This window comes from Lepidochelys olivacea, assembly GCF_965140295.1.
Source record: "Lepidochelys olivacea isolate rLepOli2 genome assembly, chromosome: 7".
Taxonomy (NCBI): domain Eukaryota; kingdom Metazoa; phylum Chordata; order Testudines; family Cheloniidae; genus Lepidochelys; species Lepidochelys olivacea.
The window spans coordinates 125,677,045-125,700,444 of NC_140417.1; the positions used below are offsets into that span (position 1 = coordinate 125,677,045).

The 23,400-nt window shown below is 61.1% G+C and overlaps 1 protein-coding gene across 4 annotated transcripts; it reads right to left on the reverse strand.

Annotated features, from left to right (window-relative positions):
- Positions 1 to 504: 504 nt before the first annotated feature.
- PYROXD2 (pyridine nucleotide-disulphide oxidoreductase domain 2) lies at positions 505 to 22,740 on the reverse strand. Of its 4 annotated transcripts, none has more exons than XM_084634402.1 (16): positions 22,390 to 22,731; positions 21,191 to 21,210; positions 20,594 to 20,687; positions 20,443 to 20,516; positions 19,997 to 20,143; positions 17,683 to 17,836; positions 10,637 to 10,698; positions 10,274 to 10,371; positions 8,747 to 8,939; positions 8,324 to 8,458; positions 7,660 to 7,732; positions 7,163 to 7,319; positions 6,575 to 6,729; positions 4,938 to 5,044; positions 4,240 to 4,360; positions 505 to 3,587 (listed from the first exon to the last, which is right to left on the reverse strand). In XM_084634402.1, the coding sequence occupies exons 1-16, from the start codon at positions 22,676 to 22,678 to the stop codon at positions 3,517 to 3,519; spliced, it is 1,950 nt and encodes a 649-aa protein (XP_084490528.1). In that variant the 5' UTR covers positions 22,679 to 22,731; the 3' UTR covers positions 505 to 3,516. The 4 variants fall into 4 exon arrangements, 3 of the variants coding, with proteins under 3 accessions (XP_084490528.1, XP_084490529.1, XP_084490530.1); XM_084634403.1 differs by having other exon boundaries at positions 8,798 to 8,939; positions 22,390 to 22,728; XM_084634404.1 differs by lacking the exon at positions 22,390 to 22,731 and adding an exon at positions 21,767 to 22,345.
- Between the last annotated feature and the right edge of the window lie 660 nt (positions 22,741 to 23,400).

Here is a 23,400-nt window from a genome sequence, read left to right on the forward strand (position 1 = left end):
AAAGGATTGGCAATAGCGTGATTTGTGGGTAAGATCTGATTTGTATATTGACCTGTGCCTGGGGCTTGGTCCTTTGGGATCGAGAGAACCTTTTTTCTTTTATTGGGGTATTGGTTTTCATAACCATCTGTCCAAATAATGAGTGGCACTTGTGGGGATACTGGACTCTAAGGGAATTGCTTGTGTGACTTGTGGTTAGCCAGTGGGGTAAAACTGAAGTCTTCTCTGTTTGGCTGGTTTGGTTTTCCTTGGTGTGCAAAGAAACCCCAGCCTTGGGCTATAACTGCCCTGCTTCAAGCATCCGATGAAGTGAGCTGTAGCTCACGAAAGCTTGTGCTCAAATAAATTTGTTAGTCTCTAAGGTGCCACAAGTCCTCCTTTTCTTTCTGCTTTAAGCAATTTGTCCTGAATTGGCATTCTCAGTTGGGTCCTGCCAGAACCAGCTTTGTTACACCAGGTCAAGTGATAACTCAGATCTTACCCAAAATACACGCTTACAGTCAATTCTTATTAACTAAACTAAAATTTATTAAAAAAAGAAAAGAAAGAGTGTTGGTTAAAAGATCAGTATACATACAGACTTGAGTTCAATTGTTGAGGTCCAGATACACAGCAGAGATGAGTTTGTAGTGGCCAAAAGTCCTTTTAGAAATAGTCCAGAGGTTATAGTCCAAAGTCCATGTTCAGGGTGACTCCAGTCAGCAACTGGGGATCTCAATCCTTGTGGCTTAAGGTTTCCCCCTCTTGAAACCCAAAGCAGATCTGAGATGAGGAAGGATCGTGTCCCAGGGTTTTTATACATTTCCTGCAGCCTTTTGGCCTGAGAAGACAATAGGCTTAACTTTCCTTCTCCCAAACACCATGGCAATTAGCACAGGATAATTTATCCATTAAACCGTTCAGATACAGGCTATCACAACCTTCAAAGAGACATATAGACAATAATACGATTTCACTCAAGTGTCTTCCTAAATGTTAATATTCCTCTCTTGTTCTTTGAATCAAAGCTACAGCCATAGACAAGACTTCTTTGCTGACATCACAAGACCTGAACAAACATCTCCCCTTCTATCTCTAACAATGCAGGCTGCATTTCAAAGCTCTATTTGTTTCCATCTCTTCCTAACCAGCCTCTAAAGTTCGGCCTGGGGTCAGGTCAGTCTGGGAGTTAATTAACTCTTTCTGGCCCCGTCACCTTTCAATGAGATATTATATTACACTCAATGTCACAGAAGGTGATCAGGAACAGTCAACATGGATTCACCAAGGGCAAGTCATGCCTGACCAACCTGATTGCCTTCTATGATGAGATAACTGGCTCTGTGGATATGGGGAAAGCGGTGGATGTGATATATCTTGACTTTAGCAAAGCTTTTGACGCTGTCTCCCACAGTATTCTTGCCAGCAAGTTAAAGAAGTATGGGCTGGATGAATAGACTATAAGGTGGATAGAAAGCTGGCTAGATTGTCGGGCTCAACGGGTAGTGATCAATGGCTCAATGTCTAGTTGGCAGTCGGTATCAAGCGGAGTGCCCCAGGGGTTGGTCCTGGGGCCGGTTTTGTTCAACATCTTCATTAATGATCTGGATGACAGGATGGATAGCACCCTCAGCAAGTTCACAGATGACACTAAGCTGCAGGGAGAGGTAGATACGCTGGAGGGTAGGGATAGGATACCTAGACAAATTGGAGGATTGGGCCAAAAGAAATCTTGGGCCAAAAGAAATCAAATTGGAGGATTGGGCCAAAAGAGGTTCAACAAGGACAAGTGCAGAGTCCTGCACTTAGGACGGAAGAATCCCATGCACCGCTACAGACTAGGGACCGAATGGCTCGGCAGCAGCTCTGCAGAAAAGGACCTGGGGGTTACAGTGGACGAGAAGCTGGATATGAGTCAGCAGTGTGCCCTTGTTGCCAAGAAGGCTAACAGCATATTGGGCTGCATTAGTAGGAGCATTGCCAGCAGATCGAGGGATGTGATCGTTCCCCTCTATTCGGCACTGGTGAGGCCACATCTGGAGTACTGTGTCCAGTTTTGGGCCCCCCACTACAGACAGGATGTGGACAAACTGGAGAGAGTCCAGCGGAGGGCAACGAAAATGATTAGGGGACTGGAACACATGATTTATGAGGAGAGGCTGAGGGAACTGGGGATGTTTAGTCTGCGGAAGAGAAGAGTGAGGTGGGATTTGATAGCTGCTTTCAACTACCTGAAGGGGGGTTCCGAAGAGGATGGACCTATTGGGTTCCGGGAAGTGAGCAGGTGGGAGCCCACTGCTTAAGGACCGCCCCCACCCCCCGCCCCAGCCTAAGGGGAAGATCTACAGGACCTGGAAACCAAATGATTCCGGGGGACAACTAATGAAATAACAGGGACAGGAGTGCGGTCAAAGGGTCAAAAGAAGGGAGCCTGACGGGGACACTGAGCAGAGAACCCCGGACAGCGCCCACTGCTCCTCAAAGGCGTCAAGGGATACGTGAACGGACCGAGGATTGGAAACAGGCCCCACAGTCACAGGAGTCTCCATTGGCCAACCTCCTCACTCTGGTTTTATAGATGGCCGTTTTAGCCAGGGCCAGGAGGAGGTTGACCAGGAGGTCCCGTGACTTTGTGGGGCCACGGATAGGGAGTGCGTAGAGCTCGGCTGTTCTCAGTGGTAGCAGATGACAGACCAAGGAGCAATGGTCTCAAGCTGCAGTGGGGGAGGTCTAACTTGGATATTAGGAAAAACTCTTTCACTAGGAGGGTGGTGAAGTGCTGGAATGGGTTCCCTAGAGAGGGGGTGGAATCTTCTTCCTTAGAGGTTTTTAAGGCCCAGCTTGACAAAGCCCTGGTTGGGCTGATTTAGTTGGGGATTGGTCCTGCTTTGAGCAGGGGGTTGGGCTCGATGACTTCCTGAGGTCCCTTCCAACCCTAATCTTCCATGATTCTATGGCATGGCATGACATGACACGACAAGCGTGGCAGCTGTTGGGATTTTTATTCTGCTGCTGACTGAGAACATGTGTAACATGGTCCAGACTTCAGCTTAGCTCAGGGGCAAGGATGAGTGACCCTGGCCAGTGCTGTGCCTGGCGGTTCTAAGAGAGCAGGCAAGGGCTCAGTCTGCCCTGGGCCTTGTCTACACTAGAAAGGGTTGGCCAGTGTCCCTCTCCAGGCAGAGCTAGACCTGCCCCTGCCAACAGCCCTCTGTGGGCAGCTCTGGGACGGGGCTTGATCCCCTGGGCTCTGCGGCATGTGCGCTGGGACCAGCACTGCCAGGGCAGGATGGGCTAGGAGCAGACAGGGCTCTGCCAGCCCCACACGCCCCGGTTACCATGCCAGAGACAGGTAAGAGCAACGGTGCAAACACTCAGAGCACGGGGGCGGGGGGGAGGCAGCAGCCCCAGGGCAGGGCTCGCTCTAACAGCACCATGCTGTGGGGTGTGTGGGGGGTGGTGAGAGGCACCCGCGTGGCCAGGTCACGACAGCCACCATCCGTTTCCCTGGGCTAGGCTGGTGCGTCACCTCTGCCATCATACGTGCTTGAAGTCCTTGAGGGCCACGCTGGCTGCGTTGCGGCCTGGAGCGCCCATCACTCCCCCACCTGCAAGGAAACAGATGCATGTGGGGCCCAGGAGCTCTGGGCGTAGCAGGGCTGAGCTGCCATGGGGAGCAGGGGCAGGAGCCCAGATGCACAAGAGGGCAGCAATGGCTACGTTTCCAGCTGGAGAAGACTCCCCGCCACCCACGGCAGCTTCATGGCAGCTGGGAAAAACCTGGGGCTGGAGCACAGAACCCGGGCGGCCCCCACCCTGCCCCAGCTCGAGGGTGCAGCCTCTCTCTGGCCTGCGTACCGACTTCTCCCTCCTGCTGTGCCGGGCCCACCCCTTGGGCGGAAGGAGCACAGCGCCCGGTGGGACTTGTGCCAGCCCTGGGCAGAGCCATCTGCTGGATCCCAGCACGGGGGCAGCTGCTCATCACAGGCGCCCCACAGGGCACAAGGCACGTGGTGTCCCGTGGCATCAGCCTGTGACCCACGGGGTGTCCGTGGCCTCGGCTTCTCCTGCTCAGACCCTGGGCAGAGCTGGCAAGGTCAGCACGGCGCCCTGCAATCGCGCCTGTACCCAGAAGGGCCTGTGCAGCCCCCAGGGCAGCGCTCGCAGCAGCAGGGCCTGGGGAGGGCTGGACCCAGCGTGAGCCTCCGCCTGGCGCTCTCCCCACTGTAGCCACGAAGGGAGGGATCCCAGCTCACATACCGGGGTGGGCACCGCTGCCACAGAGGTACAGGCCTGGGATCGGGGACCTGTAGCCAGAGTACGAGGGCACAGGTCGGGCAAAATACAGCTGGTCCAGAGACATCGCACCGTGGAATATATTCTGCAAACAGGCTGAGTTAGGTCCTGGAATAGTCTCCTCCTCTTCCCGCGCTCCGAGCCAGACAACTGGGCTGCATGGCTCCAGCTTCCCTCACTAGGCTTTGGGCCAGGCTGGCTGGCAGGCTAGGCAGGTGCCAGATTGGCCGGGCACCGGGTAGGCAGATGCCAGGCAGGCTGGGCTGGGAGCAGGCAGGCTAGGCGGGCACCAGGTGGGCAGATGCCAGGCAGGCTGGGCTGGGGGCAGGCACTGGGTGGGCAGATGCCAGGCAGGCTGGGCAGGGGGCAGGCAGGCTAGGTGGGCACTGGGTCGGCAGATGCCAGGCAGGCTGGGCAGACGCCTGGCAGGCTGGGGCGGGCACCGGGTGGGCAGACGCCAGGCAGGCTGGGCTGGGGGCAGGCACTGGGTGGGCAGACGCCAGGCAGGCTGGGCAGAAGCCTGGCAGGCTGGGGGCAGGCACCAGATGGGCAGATGCCAGGCAGGCTGGGCAGATGCCTGGCAGGCTGGGGGCAGGCACCAGGCGGGCAGATGCCAGGCAGGCTGGGCTGGGAGGGCTCTGTGAATCTCATGATATACCCACCCCTCCGGGCAGCCCAAAGATCTTCTCCAAAGCCGGCGGTGTTAGGATGTCTCTGCCGATGACGGACGCCTTGAAGCCTGGCGCGTAGGCCTCGACCCAGTCAAACACTAGAGAGCGAGCGAGAGATGTGGCTCAGCCTGCGTGTCTCACGTCACCAGCTGGGCTCAGGGGCCTAGCCCCAGGCCTGCAGCTCCCTGCAGGGCATTGGGGAGCAGGGCTGGATGGCCCCCGGGGGTAGGGTTACCAACTTTCAAATCCCCTCTATTCGACATTGGTGAGGCCTCATCTGGAGTACTGTGTGCAGTTTTGGGCCCCACACTACAAGAAGGATGTGGATAAATTGGAGAGAGTCCAGAGAAGGGCAACAAAAATGATGAGGGGTCTGGAACACATGACTTATGAGGAGAGGCTGAGGGAACTGGGATTGTTTAGTCTGCGGAAGAGAAGAGTGAGGGGGGATTTGATAGCTGCTTTCAACTACCTGAAAGGGGGTTCCAAAGAGGATGGTTCTAGACTGTTCTCAGTGGTACAAGATGACAGAACGAGGAGTAATGGTCTCAAGTTGCAGTGGGGGAGGTTTAGGTTGCATATTAGGAAAAACTTTTTTACTAGGAGGGTGGTGAAACACTGGAATGCGTTACCTAGGGAGGTGGTGGAATCTCCTTCCTTAGATTTTTTCAAGGACAGACTTGACAAAGCCCTGGCTGGGATGATTTACTTGGGGATTGGTCCTGCTTTGAGCAGGGGGTTGGACTAGATGACCTCCTGAGGTCCCTTCCAACCCTGATATTCTATGAATCGCACAAAACCGAACACCCCTGCCCTGCAGCCTCATCCCCTGCTCACTCCATCCCTGTCACTTGATCTCCCCTACCCTCACTCACTTTCACTGGGCTGGGGAAGGGGTGTGGGAGTGGGTGAGGGCTGGGACAGGGGGTGCAGGCTCTTGGGTGGGGCCAGAAATGAGGGGTTCAGGGTGTGGGAGGAGGCGGTGCAGGCTCTGGGAGGGAGTTTTGGGTGCAGGAGGGGCTCAGGCTGGGGCAGGGGGCTGGGGTACGGGCTCCAGCCAGGCAGCGCTTACCTCAGGCGGCTCCCTGCCTGTGTTGGCTCCGTGTGGCTCCCAGAAGCGGCCGGCATGTCCCTGGGGCCCCTAGGCGCAAGACTAGTCAGGCGGCTCTGTACAGTGTGTGCTGCCCATGCCGGCAGGCGCCACGCCCCCGCAGCTCCCATTGGCCATGGTTCCCAGCCAATGGGAGCTACGGAGCCGGCACTTGGGGCAGGGCAGCGCGCGGAGCCTCCACGGTCACGCTTCTGCCTAGGGACATGTTGCTGCTTCCGGGAGCCATGTGGAGCTGGGCAGGGAGCTGCCTTAGCCCTGCTGTGCTGTGGACTGGACTTTTAACAGCCTGGTCAGCGGTGCCGACCAGAGACAACAGGGCCCCTTTTTGACCAGGCGTTCTGGTCGAAAACCAGACACCTGGGAACCCTACACGGGGGGAATTCTCTGCCCTGCTCGGAAGGCAGGACTGAGGGTGCCGGGCACTGGACGCCTCCCGGGGATCAGGCGCACAGGGAGCGGCAGTGGGCAAGGGGCCGTGGATGGGAAGCTAAAGAGCGCCGAGAGCTGCTGGCTTTACCCCTGTCGGCGTACGCGTTCTGCTCCTGCTCGTCCCATGGCCGCCCGCCTGCCAGCGCGTATGGGGTGTACTGCGTGAAGAGAGAGACCACATGGCAGCCCGGGGGAGCCAGCGTAGGGTCCAGAGCAGAGGGGATGCACAGCTCGATCATGGGCCTGGGGAGAGCAAGAGAGAGTCAAAGCCCTTGGACTGGGCAGCCCGGGAAGGAATCCAGTCCGAGCCCTGCCCAGCACCCTGGCATGCTGCCAATGCAAACGCCTCACCGCCTCACCCCCTGCCCACTGGCTCCTCCAGCAGGGATTAGCCCCACGTCACCCAGCCTCAGGCTCTCCTCTGGGCACCTCCCCTACGTTCCTTCCAGAAATCCTGGTGTCTCCCCTGTGTCCTTCCCTTCCCAAGAGGCCCTGTTGCCCTGATGAGCGTGGGCAGCTGCCCCAGAGCCCCGGTAGCGTCGCCCTGAGAAGAGCTCTACGAGGGGCACCAGACCGGGCTGCACCGAGAAGTCTGGGCTATCTCCCCGCTGCCATCCCCCATGGCAGGGCCCAGCAGGACCCAGCTCTGCCAACGACCAGCCAGCTCCAGCCCTACCTGGTGGACGGCTCCCCACTGCTGGCCTCCTGGAAGGCACGGTGGAGGAGGTGCGTGTCCTCGCAGTTCAGGTGGATGGAGCATTGGTGATGGGGCAGCGGGCGGCCATCACCGGCGTTGGGCGCAGCCACGAAGCTGGGCAGCCGATCCACAGCCACTGGGGATGTTGGAGACGGGGTGACTCCGAGGGGCAGAGGGGACATGGAGCCTCCCATGGTCCTGACATCCTGAGGGGCCAGGGCAGATGGCTGAACCCCAGGAGAGCACGGCAGACACGGAGGGATGGTGCCGTGAAAGGCCGGTTTCCCCTCCGGACTCAGGCTGCAGTAGGGAGCCTCACGGAGGCCCGCGACAGCTCTTTCCTCCCAGGGAAGCGCAGATCACAGGAGCAGCATCTCACGGGGCCCTGCTCCCCCAGGGAGCCAGCGCCAGGCTGCAGCCAAGCCCCAGGGGACCCCAGTGAGGCAGGGAGTGGGACGTCCCGCACTGACACTTACCATTGATCTTGGTGACGGGGGAGCGTGTGTCGAACTGTGCCACTCGCTGGAGGAACTCCTCCGGCAGCTGCCCCTGGAGCGGGGAGAGCCCGGCTCAGACACCAGGGGCTGGAAACGAGCCTGGGAACTGGCTGGAGGTGCAGCCAGCGCTGGGCTGCATCTGGGCACGGCTGGAGCTGCCCAGGACCCCTGGGGGCCACAGCCAGCGCCATGCTTTGGGGTGCAGCCCAGCCACATGGGGCAGGCCCCCAAAAGTGACGGGCCCCACTGATGGGGGAGGGGGAGCAAACTCGTGCCCCCAGACACCTTCCTCTCTGCCGAGCTCCCCCTCTGCTCCCCTGCGTTGCTCCAGCCTCGGCCTCCACCCACCACACCGTGTTTGCTGTAAGCCTGGGGGCTCCCAGGCCAGCACCGGGGAGGCCCCTTAGTCACTGAGGGGGGAGGGGGAAGTGGCCTCCTCCGGCTGCCCCACAGGGGCTGGGGTGTGTCACACTCATTGTGGGGGGAGGGGCTCATACCATGAGGAACGCGACCCCTCCCCCTGGCTGTACCCGCTGGTCTGCACACATCTCCCCCAGGGCACCCTCCTCCCCTCCAGCCCATCTCCCCCAGCGCGTCCCACCCAGGCTCGTCTCCCCAAGGGCACCCCCCCGGCACGTCTCACCTGGGGAACGAGCTGCAGGAACGTGAGCTGAGCGGACGCGTTGGACAGAACCAGTTTGCTCTTCACCTCGGTCCCGTCCTGCAGGACGACACCCTGCGCCTCCCCACGGGGGCCCAGCAGCACTCGGGCGACCGGCTAGCGAAGGGAGAGACAGGAGATCAGCCTGGAGCACGCTGGGGCGCCCAGCCATGCACGGGGTGGGGGAAGCAGGTGCTGAGCGGAGCCTGAGGTACGGCTGCCGAGGGGCTGAGTGACCCTTTCCCGTGTGGATGCTGTGGGGCTGGCCCAGCCTCCTCCCCCCACTCTTACCCCGTGGGGTTTACGCCCCTCACCACAGTCTCTGATCGCTGTTCCATGGCGGCTAATGGGCAGGAGGGAAGGGAAGAATTTGGGGCCCTGTGGTCTCTTTGGGCTGGGGAGCACCTCAGTGCTGGGGAGCTGTGTTCTCTGCCCTCTCCCCGGGAAGCCGGGCACCTTCTCGGTGAAGATGTCTGTCCCGTGGGCAGCAGCTGCGCTGGCGATGGCCTGGGACACCCCTCCCATGCCGCCTGCCACGTAGCCCCAGGCCCCCTTCTGCCCCTCCAGCTCGCCCATCACGTGGTGCAGCAACACGTACCTAGGAGAGAGGTCAAAGGTTAACAGCTGGGTCAGGGTAGCGCCCAGCAAGCGGTGCCGGGGTATGGGCAGGGCAGAGATACCGGCCAGGGGTGGGCAGCATTCCCACTGTGCATGGTCGTGGGGCACAGCCCTGGGACTAACTCCGATCCAGCCCTGCGAGCCAGGGGGCTCAGGCTCGGCCTCCCAGCAGGGTGAGTACACGCAGAGGGTCCCACGCTCCCCCTGACCCCACAGGCACAGCCGAACACCCATCCCCCTCCCATGCCTGCGTGCTGCCAACCCCCCCCAGCGGGGGACACTGAGCCCAGCTCCGGTCCCACCAGGCTGCAGGGCTGGGCACAGACAGCTGCCAGGCCGCCGAGGGATTCAGGCCCAACAGCGCCAGCCCAGGCAAACCCCATGGACCTGCTCGAGCAGGGGGCCCCTGAGCCTGGTGTGTGCCTGGGGGATGCTGTCATGGAGTCCCTGGGCGATGCTCTGGAACTGCTCCCCGTGAAGCCAGGCAGGACTCTGGGGAAGTCTCCTCTCTGGGAGCAGCCTGTCTGCAGGACACACAGCTCACCCGGCTTCCCCCTTCCTGGGTCTGACCTCGGAGCATTCAGCATCCTCTGCCCCTCCGTGCGCTTCCCACAGCGAGTCCGCCCAGGCGGGACTCCTGGGGAAGCCAGAGAGTCCTGCCCCCCAACTTCGCAGTCAGACGTGACTCTCAGCCAGCCAGTAAAACAGAGGTTTATTAAACGACAGGAACATGGTCTAAAACAGAGCTTGTAGGTGCAGAGAACAGGACCCCTCAGCTGGGTCCATTTTGGGGAGCAGTGAGCCAGACAACCATGTCTGCCCTTCACTCCATGTCCCAGCCAGCCCCAAACTGAAACTCCCTCCAGCCCCTCCTCCCCTGGGCTTTGTCCCTTTCCCGGGCCAGGAGGTCACCTGATTCCTTTGTTCTCCAACACTTTCGCTCTCACCTTGCAGGGGCGAAGGGCCCAGGCCATCAGTGGCCAGGAAACAGGGTGTCGGCCATTCTCTGTGTCCAGACCCCTGCACACACCTGCCCTCTAGGGCTCTGCAAGGATCATACACCCTTACCCCACCCCCTAGATACTTAAGAACTGCCTAGGGGAAACTGAGGCACCCCCACACTATTCAGAGGAAACATTAAGAACAGTCCCACTTCGTCACAGATGCTCTCCAGGCATGAGGGGGAACATGGTAACCAGCGCGGGGCTGGAGTGGGAGGAAGCGAGCGCTGTGGTGCGACACCCCAGCACCAGCTGTTGGGGACGGGAACAGGAGGGCCCTGGGGAGCTGTGAAGTCTTCAGCCGCCACCTTACCCGCTGCCAGGCGTGTGGGGACTGGCCATGGCGCCGATCACTGCATCCGTAGCCAGGGTCGCTTTCAGGGGCTCCGACTCGAACCAGAGATCCAAGATCTGGAGAGAGAGAAAAATGAAAATGGTGTTTAACGAAGAGAGCCCAGCACAGGGGGCCTGGATCCCATGGCGGGGGGGGGGAGGGGGAGGAGGAGGCGGGTCCCCCCAGGCCTGGCACAGGGGGCTGGATCCCATGGGGGGGCCACCACTCAGCCCGTAACCCCCTCCGAGGCCCAGCCCCAGGCCTGGTTCGGTCGGCCCCTGCCCCCAGGGAGGGCGTCTCCCATCCCTTGGGCGTGTCCCCTTGTACGGAGCTGTTACTCACCCTGGTGACTGGGGCCGTGAGCACTTGGTAACACTGGGGCAGCTGCTTCCCCAGCGCCAGGCCTGAGGGAAAGAAACGGGCGTCAGTGGCGGTGTCACCCAGCCTGGGAGGGGACGGCTCCCCGGGCCCCACCACACCCTCCCGGTGCCCGGCTGTGACGCAGCAGGGAGAGGGGGGTGTTGACCTGGGAATGTGCCCTGGGGAGGGGAGACCTGAGAGCCTGTCACCTGAGCCAGGAGGGGGACGGGGAGGTAACACCTCTGCCCAGGAATGTGAAGACAGGCTAAGAAGGGAGCCTGCTGGGGGGGTTTAGTTTCAGTTTCGTGCTGGGTGGAGGAATGCAGGGAACCCCAGGGCTGGGGTCTAAGCTCCCTGCTCCCCCAGAAGGACTTGACTGAGGGGTCCTGGTTGCACCCACAAGCTCTGTTGTGGACTGTGTTCCTGTTGTCCAATAAACCTTCTGTTTTACTGGCTGGCTGAGAGTCTCAGTGAATCCCAGGAAGAGGGGGGCAGGGCCTGGACTCCCCCACACTCCGTGACAACTGGTGGCAGAGGTGGGATCTACTGCACCCCGTGAACGGCGCTTCCTGCAGTAAGTGACTGGGGAACAGTCAAACGAAGGGGGATTGACGGGGACCAGGCGTGTTGAAGATTTAGAGAGAGACGGTTTCAGTGGGCGGTTAACCCCTGGGAATGTGTGACCAGAGAGAAGGACTTTTGCAGTAACAGGGTCCCCCGGGGGATTGCAGCGAGCGGTCCCAGGGGCGGAGGAGTCTGCAGCTCGACCCTGGCAAAGAGGTGGTGACCTCAAGAAGGACTGGCACCCTAGGGGCTTTTCCTGGAAACCGTGGGAAGCTGCCCGGCCTGCGAGTGGCCAGCAGGGAGATGTACGCTAAACGCCTTAAGAGCGACCTGGTGGAGCTGTGCAGGCAGAGGGAGCTGCGCATCGGGAGGTCCACCAAGGAACAGCTGATTGCCCAGTTGGAGGAGAGGGATCGCTTGGATGACCCGATCCCTGTCCCTGAGGGAAGGCGCCCGGTGGACGCAGCGTGGGCCCTGGGGCCTGACCGGGCTGGGAGGGGTCAGACTGCTGCCGAGGACATCCTGAGACCCTTTCTACCTATGCTGGGGGAGGGGTTGGGGGAAGCCTGGCGAATACTGAGGGCACCCTGACCCCAGCAGCCAGCAGGGGATCCTCCCGGCGGAGCTCCCCATCCCTGGAGCGGAGGCGGCTGGAATGGGAGAGGGAGATGAAATGAGGGAGCTGGAGGATCATGAAAAACAACGTCAGCATGAGGAGAAACAACGTCAACATGAGCGTCAGGAGAAGGAGAGGGAACGTCAGGAGAAGGAGAAACAAAGGCAGCATGAACTGGAGCTGGCCAGGCTGAGGAGCAGTGGGGCCCCGGCTGCGGTGAGTGCGGGGGGACCCAAGACTGCAAGGAGCTTTGATAAGTGCTTCCTGGCCCAGCGGAAGGAGGGGGAGGACATAGATAGCTTCCTGACGGCCTTTGAGTATGCCTGCGAGATGCACAGGGTTGACCCTGCAGACGGGCTCCAGTTTCTCACCCCCTTACTAGACCCCAAAGCCGTGGAGGTGTACAGCCGGATGACAGGGCCGGAGGCAGGGGACTATGAACTGTTCAAACAGGCCCTGCTCCGCGAGTTTGGGCTGACCCCCGAGATGTACCGGAGAAGGTTCCGGAGTCAGCATAAAACGCCTGAGGTCACCTACCTACAACTGGTCAACCGGATGCAGGGGTATGCCCGCAAGTGGACAGCTGGGGCCCGAGCTAAAGAGGACCTGCTTGACCTAATTGTACTGGAGCAACTGTATGATCAGTGCCCTTCCGACCTGAGGCTGTGGCTGGTGGACAAAAAGCTCGAGAACCCCCAGCACGCAGGGCAGCTGGCCGACGAGTTTGTGAACAGTCGGTCAGGGGGTAGCCGGGAGGAGTCCCAAAAGAACAGGCCCCCCCCGATGCAGAGAGAGAGTCACCAGGGGGTCTCCCAGCGGGGAAATAGGGAGAACCCCCTCCCAAGGGGAACGCCTGGCGTCGGGCCCCTCCGACCCGCTCGAGGGGACCAACGTGACCTGAGCTGCTATCACTGTGGCCAGAGAGGCCACGTACGGTCCCAGTGCCCCGGGCTCAGGGACAGACTGAGCAGACCCAACCTACCCAGGGTTAACTGGGTAGGGACCCAGCTGGATGAGGGGCAGACGACCCAGGAAAGGGAGCCTACCAGTTTACCACCTGCTCAGGAGGGAAGAGTACCCCAGGCCAGCTCCGCCAGAGGGCTGGAGGCTCTGGACTCAGGGTGCTTGGTTTACAGGGTGGGCGCGGGGCTGTCCCTCCGGAGAGAGTGCCTTGTTCTCCTGGAGGTGGATGGGAGGAAGGTCAATGGATACTGGGATACGGGGGCGGAGGTGACGCTGGCCCGGCCCGAGGTGGTGGCCCCAGATCGGGTGATGCCCAACACCTACCTGATCCTGACAGGGGTGGGCGGGACCCCATTTAAGGTGCCCGTGGCAAGGGTACACCTGAAATGGGGGGCCAAGGAGGGCCCCAAGGATTTGGGGGTACACCACCATTTGCCCACTGAGGTTTTGATGGGGGGAGACCTAGAGGACTGGCCAAGCAAGCCCCAGACCGCCCTGGTTGTGACCTGTAGCCAGAGCCGGCGAGGGGCACTGCACCCTGACCTTGGGGAGGGTACCACACCGGAGGCGCAGGACCCTTCCCTGGTGGGGAGGGAGCACTGAGGGGCACGGCTCAGAGAGGTGGAGGCCTCAGACCTGGCCACTGAGGGGGAACCGGGCCCCATCCCTTCCCCAGCCGCTGGGTTCCAGGCTGAGTTGAGGAAAGATCCCTCCTTGCGGAAGCTCAGGGACCTGGCCGACCTCAGTGTGGGACGGACCATGAGGAGAGGCTGCCAGGAGAGGTTCCTGTGGGAGAAGGGGTTCCTGTACTGAGAATGGGCTCCCACAAGGGAAGTAGAGTCCTGTGGGATCAGGAGGCAGCTGGTGGTCCCCCAGAAGTATTGCCGCAAGCTCCTGTACCTGGCCCATGACATCCCCCTCGCAGGGCACCAGGGAATCCGGCGCACCCGGCAGAGGTTGCTACAGAACTTTTACTGGCCCGGGGTCTTTACCACGGTCCGGCAGTACTGCCGATCCTGTGACCCCTGTCAGAGGGTGGGGAAGGCCCGGGACAAGGGGAAAGGCTCCTCTATGATGGGCTTTGAGACCTTTGCCCATCATAGAGGAGCCTTTCCAGAAGGTGGCCATAGACATCGTGGGGCCTCTCAGTAAGACGACCCGGTCGGGGAAGAAATACATTCTGGTGGTGGTAGATTTTGCCACCCGCTACCCCGAGGCAGTGCCTTTAGCTTCCATTGAAGCCGACACCGTGGCCGATGCGCTCCTGACCATTTTCAGCCGCGTGGGGTTCCCCAAGGAAGTCTTGACAGACCAAGGCTCCAACTTCATGTTGGCCCTGCTCCGGTGCTTGTGGGAGAAATGTGGGGTCCGGCACGACTGGGCCTCAGCTTATCACCCCCAGTCCAATGGGCTGGTGGAGAGGTTTAACGGGACGCTAAAGATGATGCTGAAAACCTTTATGAACCAGCACCCGCAGGATTGGGACAAGTACTTACCTCACCTGCTGTTCGCGTACACGGAGGTGCCCCAGGAGTCTACTGGATTTTCGCCTTTCGAACTGTTATATGGCAGGAGGGTGAGGGGCCCCCTGGACCTGATGAGAGACGAGTGGGAGGGGAAGGCCACTCCCAATGGAGAGTCAGTGGTGGAGTATGTCCTGATCTTCCGAGAGAGACGGGCTGAACTCATGGGTCTGGCCAGGGAGAATCTGGCCAGAGCCCAGAAGAAGCAGAAGGTCTGGTATGACTGCACGGCGCGGGCCCGTGCCTACGCCACCGGGGATCAGGTGATGGTTCTCATTCCTGTGAGAAAGAACAAACTACAGGCCGCCTGGGAGGGCCCTTTCAAGGTTGTCAAGCAGCAAAATGAGGTAAACTACGTGGTGGAGCTGTCGAACCAGGCGCACCACCGCCGGGTGTACCATGTGAATATGATGAAGCCATATTATGCCAGGGGGAATGTGGTGTTGGCCGTCTGTGGACAGTGAGAGGAGCAGGGAGATGACCCTTTAGTAGATCTATTCCCTGGGACCAGAGATGGTTCCCCCCTGGAAACAATTCCCCTCTCCGATCAGCTAACCGCTGCCCAGCAAGCTGAGATCAAGGGGGTGCTGCATCCGTACCGACAGCTGTTTTCCAACCAGCCTGGACGCACTAATCTGACTGTTCACCGGGTGCAGACGGGGTCGCACCCGCCGATAAGATGCTCCCCCTTCCGAGTCACAGGGAAAACTGCTCAGGACCTGGAAAGAGAGGTCCGGGACATGCTGGCTTTGGGGGTGATCCAGCCATCGGCCAGCCCTTGGGCCTCGCTGGTGGTGCTGGTCCCCAAGAAGGATGGGTCGGTCCGGTTCTGTGTGGACTATCGGAAGCTCAATGCCATCACTGTACCTGATGCCTACCCCATGCCCAGGCCGGATGAGCTCCTAAACAAGCTGGGAGGAGCTCGGTACCTTACCACCATGGACCTTACAAAGGGCTACTGGCAAGTGTCGCTGGATGCAGATGCCCGGCTGAAATCGGCCTTTATCACCCCTCTGGGGCTCTATGAGTTCCTGACCCTGCCTTTCGGCCTCAAGGGAGCGCCGGCCACCTTCCAGCGCCTAGTGGACCAGCTCCTGAGGGGGATGGAGAGTTTTGCCGTGGCGTATATTGATGACATCTGTGTCTTTAGCCAGACCTGGGAGGACCACGTGTCCCAGGTTAGACAAGTGCTGGACCGAGTCCAGGGGGCTGGGCTGACTGTAGAAGCGGAGAAGTGCAAGGTGGGGATGGCTGAAGTATCTTACCTGGGCCATCGGGTGGGGAGCGGCCTCCTAAAGCCGGAACCAGCCAAGGTGGAGGTGATCAGAGACTGGCCCGCTCCCCACACCAAAAACCAGGTCCAAGCCTTTATTGGGATGGCAGGACACTACCGAAGATTTGTGCCCCACTTTAGCGCCATAGCCACCCCCATCACTGAGCTATGCAAGAAGGGGAAGCCAGACAAGGTGGTCTGGACTGAGCAGTGCCAGGAGGCTTTCCAGGCGCTGAAGGAGGCTCTGGTCAGTGGCCCAGTTCTGGCAAACCCAGACTTTGACAAGCCCTTTGTGGTGTTCACCGACGCCTCCGACACGAGACTGGGGGTGGTGTTAATGCAGGAGGATGAAAAGGGGGAGAGACACCCCATCGTGTACCTGAGCAAGAAGTTCCTACCCCGGGAGCAACACTACGCGGCCATCGAGGAGGAGTGCCTGGCCATGGTGTGGGCCCTCAAGAAACTAGAGCCCTATCTCTTCGGGCGACACTTCACCGTCTACACCGACCACTCTCCCCTGACCTGGCTGCACCCGATGAAAGGAGCCAACGCCATACTCGTGAGGTGGAGCCTGCTCCTGCAGGATTACGACATGGACGTGGTCCACGTGAAGGGAAGTGCCAACCTGATAGCGGATGCGCTGTCCCGGAGAGGGGGCCCTGAACTTCCCCAGGTCACTGGTCAGCGTGACCCCGCTCAGTTCAGTCTCGAAGGGGGGAGAGATGTGATGATGTGACAGGCAGCAGGGAGGGGGGAGTGCTGACCAGGGAATGTGCCCTGGGGATGGGAGACCTGAGAACCTGTCACCTGAGCCAGGAGGGGGAGGGGGAGGCGACACCTCTGCCAGGAATGTGGACGGAGACTGCAGCAGGGAACCTGCTGGGTGGGTTTAGTTTCAGTTTGGGGCTGGGTGGAGGGACACAGGGAACCCCAGGGTCCCCCAGAAGGACTTGACTGAGGGTTCCTGGGTGTACCCACAAGCTCTGTTTTGGACTGTGTTTCTGTTGTCCAATAAACCTTCTGTTTTACTGGCTGGCTGACTCCCCCACACTCTGTGACACCTTCCCGCTTTGGCAGGCGGCGAGGGCAGCCGGGGCCCAGCGTGGGCTGTGCATGCGCGAGCCCTGGGCCCGTCTCTGCCCGGGGATAATGGGTACTTGACTCACACTGGAGCCAGGGGCTTAGCTGCCCAGAGGAAGGTCTCAGGCCTCTGCCAGCCCCAGGGCAGTGTCCGGGACACCTGGTGTGACGAAGTGGGACTGTTCTTAATGTTTCCTCTGAATAGTGTGGGGGTGCCTCAGTTTCCCCTAGGCAGTTCTTAAGTATCTAGGGGGTGGAGTAAGGGTGTATGATCATTGCAGAGCCCTAGAGGGCCGGTGTGTGCAGGAGTCTGGACACAGAGAATGGCCGACACCCTGTTTCCTGGCAACTGATGGCCTGGGCCCTTCCCCCCCTGCGAGGTGAGAGCTAAAGGGTTGGAGAACAAAGGAATCAGGTGACCACCTGGCCCGGGAAAGGGACAAAGCCCAGAGGAGGAGGGGCTGGAGGGAGTTTCAGTTTGGGGCTGGCTGGGACATGGAGTGAAGGGCAGACGTGGTTGTCGGGCTCACTGCCCCCCAAAATGGACCCAGCTGAGGGGTCCCGTTCTCTGCACCTGCAAACTCTGTTTTAGACCATGTTCCTGTCGTCTAATAAACCTTCTGTTTTACTGGCTGGCTGAGAGTTCCGTCTGACTGCGAAGTTGGGGTGCAGGACCCTCTGGCTTCCCCAGTAGCCCCGCCTGAGCGGACTCGCTGGGGGGAAGCACATGGAGGGGCAGAGGATGCTGAATGCTCCGAGGTCAGACCCAGGAAGGTGGAAGCTGTGTGAGCTGTGTGTCCTGAAGACAGGCTGCTCACAGAAAGGCGACTGCCCCAGAGTCCTGACTGGCTTCATGGGGAGCAGTTCCAGAGCATCGCCCAGGGACTCCATGACACCTGGTACAGGAAGCGCTGCTCCCCCTCTGCTCTGCCGACGCCCTCTAACGCCAGCACCGTGCCCCACTGGATGGGCATGGACCCATGGCCCTAGCCTCCGGCGCCAGACGTACCCGCCCGCATCAGGGGCTGCAGGCCTCGCAGGGCGCGGAGCCGCTGCAGCAGGGGGCCCTGGCTCCAGGCAGAGGGGTCCACCGGCGCGGCGTCCAGCAGCGGGTCAAGGGCCGACACCAAGCGGCTCAGGAACGCCTCGTACTTTGGATAGGCCTGAAGCGGAGACAGAGGCAGGAGCCAGCAGACGCCAGCCCTGATCCCCGGCCATGCCCCTCCCGGCTCCCTGCACTCTGCTCAGCACCACAGTGCCTCTGGCCCCAGGCCAGCTCTGGGCTCCTGGACACGCGCCCCGGCTCCTCCCCTGGTCTCTGGCTAGCACACCCATGGTCAGAGGCAGGCTCAGCCACCCAGCCCTTGGCAGAGGGGTGGCAGGGGACAGCCTGCTCCAAAGCCCCAGCAAGCCGGCCGAAGGAGACACCACTCTCAATCACGCCGTAGGGCTGCATCTCTCCCGTCTGCGCTTTGAGCAGCAGGGACATTTCACAATCTGATGTTAATGGAGCCTTGGCTTCAGCCTGCCCTATAAACAGCAATCGGCTCAGGCTCCCTGCAAACTCAGGCCAGGTCCTCGGTAACACAGACAGGCCCAGGCAGGTACATTACACCTGGGTCTGACCCACTGAAGGGGGGCTCGGATGAGACCTGCCCAAAGCTGTGGGAAACGTGGAGGCTGCTGGAGGAAAAGCCCATCCCCGAGCCCAGGTGGGTCTCAGCTACTCAGCCGATAGTGAGAACCAGCAGCATCCTTTGACCCAGCCCTGCCCTGTGCTTCCAGCTACAGGCCTGAGCGTGGTCAAAGCAAAGAAAAGCCTCTGAGAAAGGTTCAGGGCTCAGCTGAAGCTAACGAACCGCCCAGGTTTTGGAAAAAGAAAGTGTGACAAGGTGGGGGTGTAGATGTGATGAAGCGGGACTGTTCTTAATGTTTCCTCTGAATAGTGTGGGGGTGCCTCAGTTTCCCCTAGGCAGTTCTTAAGTATCTAGGGGGTGGGGTAAGGGTGTATGATCCTTGCAGAGCCCTAGAGGGCAGGTGTGTGCAGGGGTCTGGACACAGAGAATGGCCGACACCCTGTTTCCTGGCCACTGATGGCCTGGGCCCTTCGCCCCTGCAAGGTGAGAGCGAAAGTGTTGGAGAACAAAGGAATCAGGTGACCTCCTGGCCCGGGAAAGGGACAAAGCCCAGGGGAGGAGGGGCTGGAGGGAGTTTCAGTTTGGGGCTGGCTGGGACATGGAGTGAAGGGCAGACGTGGTTGTCTGGCTCACTGCCCCCCAAAATGGACCCAGCTGAGGGGTCCTGTTCTCTGCACCTACAAGCTCTGTGTTAGACCATATTCTTGTCATCTAATAAACCTCTGTTTTACTGGCTGGCTGAGAGTCACATCTGACTGCGGAGTTGGGGGGCAGGACCCTCTGGCCCCCCCAGGACCCTGCCTGGGCGGACTCGCTGTGGGAAGTGCACAGAGGGGCAGAGGATGCTGAGTGCTCCGAGGTCAGACCCAGGAAGGTGGAAGCCGGGTGAGCTGTGTGTCCTGCAGACAGGCTGCTCCCAGAGAGGAGACTTCCCCAGAGTCCTGCCTGGCTTCGTAGGGAGCCCTTCCAGATCATCGCCCGGGGACCCCGTGACAGTAAATTATTAGCCCACAGAGGGAGCGAGCGGGACTCATGGCGGCTGGGAGTGGAGTGTGTGTTTTGCCTGCAGCTTCGGGAGATCGCCCCTGGCTGGGCAGAGCCGGGGCTCCCCCCTCATGCTGGGGGGAGGTGGCAGCAATTCCCCTGGACACCTGGGTAACCCCGAAATAGTGACACACTCACGCTGGCACAGCCAGGTCAGCTGGGGGGATGATGGCACCACACGCTGTGCTGACAAATGCCCCCAGCATAGACCCGGCTAGCCTGGGAAAATCGCGCTTTCCCTGGCACAGCTTGTGTCACTTGGAGGGGCTGGTACATGCTGTGTCCACAGAAGGAGCTTTGCTAGGACGTGTGCCAGACCAGGGGTCCTAGGGCGGACCTGGTCTCAGGCTGCAGCTATGCGTTGTGCAGATACTGACCACCCTCCGCCCCCTGCCCCTGAGCGTTCGAGCTGGGACGTGCCCATGAGTTGGCAGGCTGGGGAGGGAAAGGATCCAAATCCTTGTTTTGTCTCTGACTCGGTGAGCGGCCAGGAGGCTGCAGGGAACACTCCCAGGCCAGCCCCGCTGGTGAGTCCAGCCTATCATGGCTGCACGCCTGGGATTTGGGCCCTTTTGGGCCAGTCACACTGGGGTTGGCAGGACTGGGAGCCCAGCCCCAAGCCCCTCCTGCTGCCCTCAGTACCTGTGCATCCTTGGAGGAGAACTGAGCGATCTGCCGCTGGGTGTCCGCCATGTCGTGGCCCAGCAGGAGCGAGCGCCGGGCTTGCCCATCCTCCAGCATGGGGGTGAAGGAGTAGGGGTCACGGGCATAGACCCTCAGACCATGCCGCTGCAAGATACAGAGCATGGCCAGTGCCAGGCAGCGTGGCCAATCGTCACGGCCCCTCCGACCCCCCTCACCAGCCCAGAGGGGAGAGGCCAGGGGAGCTGTTCTGAGCTGGGGGCTGTCAGGCTCCGGGACTGGGCCCTGAGGTTCAGGGAGGTGGGGGAGAGGCAGGAGCGAGTTGGGCCTGGCCAGGGCATCCTGGCCCCGCAGTGGTGCTAGGGCCTCACACCCACCAATGCTCCCAGCAGTGGGAGGGAGGCAGCACGGGGGGCTGGCTGAGCCCCCTGGACTGGCCTCGCTACCTGCAACTCCAGCTCCGTGAAGATCTGCGGCCGCAGGAGGCTGAGCAGGTAGGATGCTCTGGAGAACTTAAAGCCTGAAAGAGAAGGGGAGCGTCAGCTACCAGCCTGCCCCAGGCACCCGGGGCATCTCGCTGGGCAGGGCTGTGGTTACCTGGGACAATCTCCTCTGTGACCGCAGCGCCTCCCAGAAGGTGACGCCTCTCCAGCACGGCTGTCCGCACGCCCGACTTCTGCAGGTAGGCAGCCTGCCGAGAGCACAAGAGTCACCCGCCCCCACGAGCCCCCCAACAAGCCCACCCAGGACACCCCCAATCCCCCACCTGGGACACGCTTTCCCAACAAACCCACCCAGGACACCCCCAAAGCCCCACTCGGGACACGCTCCCCCGACAAACCCACCCAGGACATGCCCCCACTCGGGACACGCTCCCCCGACAAACCCACCCAGGACATGCCCCCACTCGGGACACGCTCCCCCGACAAACCCACCCAGGACATGCCCCCACTCGGGACACGCTCCCCCGACAAACCCACCCAGGATGCTCCGGGGGGGATCCCCCACTGAGGACACCCCCTCTCCCCAACAAACCCATCCAGGATGTTTGCACTCCAGAGTGCTCTTTGGAGCTTCCTCCTCACCCCATAGGATTCCCCCCATGCACATGGGACCTCCCCTGTCACCCCACAGGATTTCCCCACCCCCCCAAGCTAGGGCACAGAGGCAGATGCCTTGGCATTCAATACTCACTGCCACCAGCCCGTTGTGCCCTGCAACGAGAGATGGGCAGGGGGTGAGAGGGGCCAGGGCCCGTGGCACCAATGGGTCCTGCTGCTACTCACCACCTCCCTGGCAGCCAGGGCTGGACGGTGCCGTCTATGCTGCTTTCACCACAATGCCCCGTGGCCGCAAGGCAACGGCGCCCACGTGGGCGCAGGGGGCGAGGGGCGGGGACAGCGCTGGCAACTGCCCTAAGCATTGGAACCACCCTTGGGGACCTTAATGAATATGGGGGTTAGGGGCTGGGAGTTACGATGCTCCCCACACCAAGACCCCCCAGCCCGCTCCCTTTGCCCAGCAGCACTGGCTCCCCCCGAGCCTCGTTCCCCAGAGCACAGCACCCCCCCACACTGAAAGCCTCCCCCCAGCAGCACTGCGGCCCCTACCCCATTCTCTGCAACACAGCATGAAATGCACCCCACTGAGACATGGCGGCAGCACTGACCCCAAGGAGAGAGTGGGCCCCCACTCCAGCCCCCCGTCCTTCCTCTCCCCAACAGGTAGGACCCCCTTGCAGCCCCCTGTGTCATTTCCATGGCAACATACCGGCGGTTTTGCTGTTCACCTGCTTGTCTGGCATGGCTGAGGCCTGTTAGCTCATCTCACCCAATGGCAGGGGAGCAGAGCTGTGGCAAGAGGCTGCACCAGCCCCTGCCCATCACCCTGGGCACAGAGAGCTCCCCTGCACCCTGGCGGGCGTAGGGTGCCAGCCCCAAGCCGCAGCACCATTTCAGACTGGGGGGGCCGGGGGGAGCCACTTTACTGGTGACTCCAGGGGCTACACTTCAGACACAAGTCGATTTCAAAAATAACCAACCACCACCACAGCCTGCAGGCTAAGTCTCCTAAAGGTACTGGCTAGTTACCGAAACACTATTTTGTTAGCGGAAGATTTCTTTGCTTTTCCTACATCTCTAGCAGAATTATCTTTTTTTAAATATTCTTTGCCTCACAGCACAGCAGCGGCAGGCTGAGTGGGGGTGGAGTTGTGTGTCACACACACACACACACACACACACACACACACCTCTCCACCCCTCTCTTAAAGGGCCAGTGCTCCTGCACAGCCAGGCTTGCCCCCGGGGGGAGCTGGAGCCTGGCGGGGGAGCGGGGAGTGCCACCCTAAAGGAGTGCCCCTCAACAGCAGCAGCCCCCAGCCCCGGCATTACCTCCCCCTATCACCACGGCGTCGTACTCCCGCTGCAGCTGGCCCCTGGGCCCGGCGTGAGCCAGCCTCCGGCCCTGCCGGCTGCAGCCGGCCCAGGCCCTGCCCAGCCCGTGCCCGACGGCCATGGCTGTGACGGGCACCAGCAGCTGCACCCTTGCCAAGCCTGGCCCTCGCTGCCAAGTCAGCGCTTCCCGCAGGGGCGGGACAGGCGGCGTCAGAGCAGGGGAGGGACGGGGCAGAGCCTGGAGCCGAGCCAGCCCGACAACGGGCCAGGGCCCAGGCAGAGACATGCTGGCCCCTCGTGGCTGCCCCCGGCCCCAATTCTCCTGCGACTCCCACAGCACCCTCCCACCCACGCAGGAGACAGCCCCCGTCACTGCGCCCCCCCAACCCCCGTGTCACCAGGTCAGCCGCTTGCTGGGGCGACAAGTGCCATGCCCATGCTCCCTGCCCCCCAGGCACCACCCGGCCTGCAGGGAGCCTACTCCCCCGCTGCGGGGCAAAACTTCGCCGGGCAGGGGCGAGGGAGAGCTGCCGCCACGTGGCGAGGGGCCCAGCAAGACAGCTGTGCCCAGGGGCACCAACGCATGCCCTTGGCTGGGAGCAGCCGCACCCTGGCATAGCAAACCTGAGCCCTCCAGCCACTGGGGCAGGGATGAAGGGAGGCCTTAGAGCTGGAGCTGGGAGAGTAGACCCCTGGGGCAGGCTGGCTGTCCCCCTTTGCTAAAAGATGCTGAGGGCAGCTGTAGACCCCTTAGTCCTAGGGGCAGGGGAGCCTGGGGGGAGGGGCCCCTTGGATTGCAGGCACAGGTGAGAAGCCAGCGGACTCTCCCCCCCCAGTGCAGGAGGTGGGCAGGGCAGAAGCCTGGCAAGTACCTGCCTGGGCCCTACCCACACTGTGGCAAGAAGGGCCCAGTCCTGGGGGGAACACCGTGAACCCTCCTTGGTACCAGGCTGGAGAATGCATGGCAAGCAGGCATGTCTCCATGTTCTCACGTGCGTGTGCAAACAC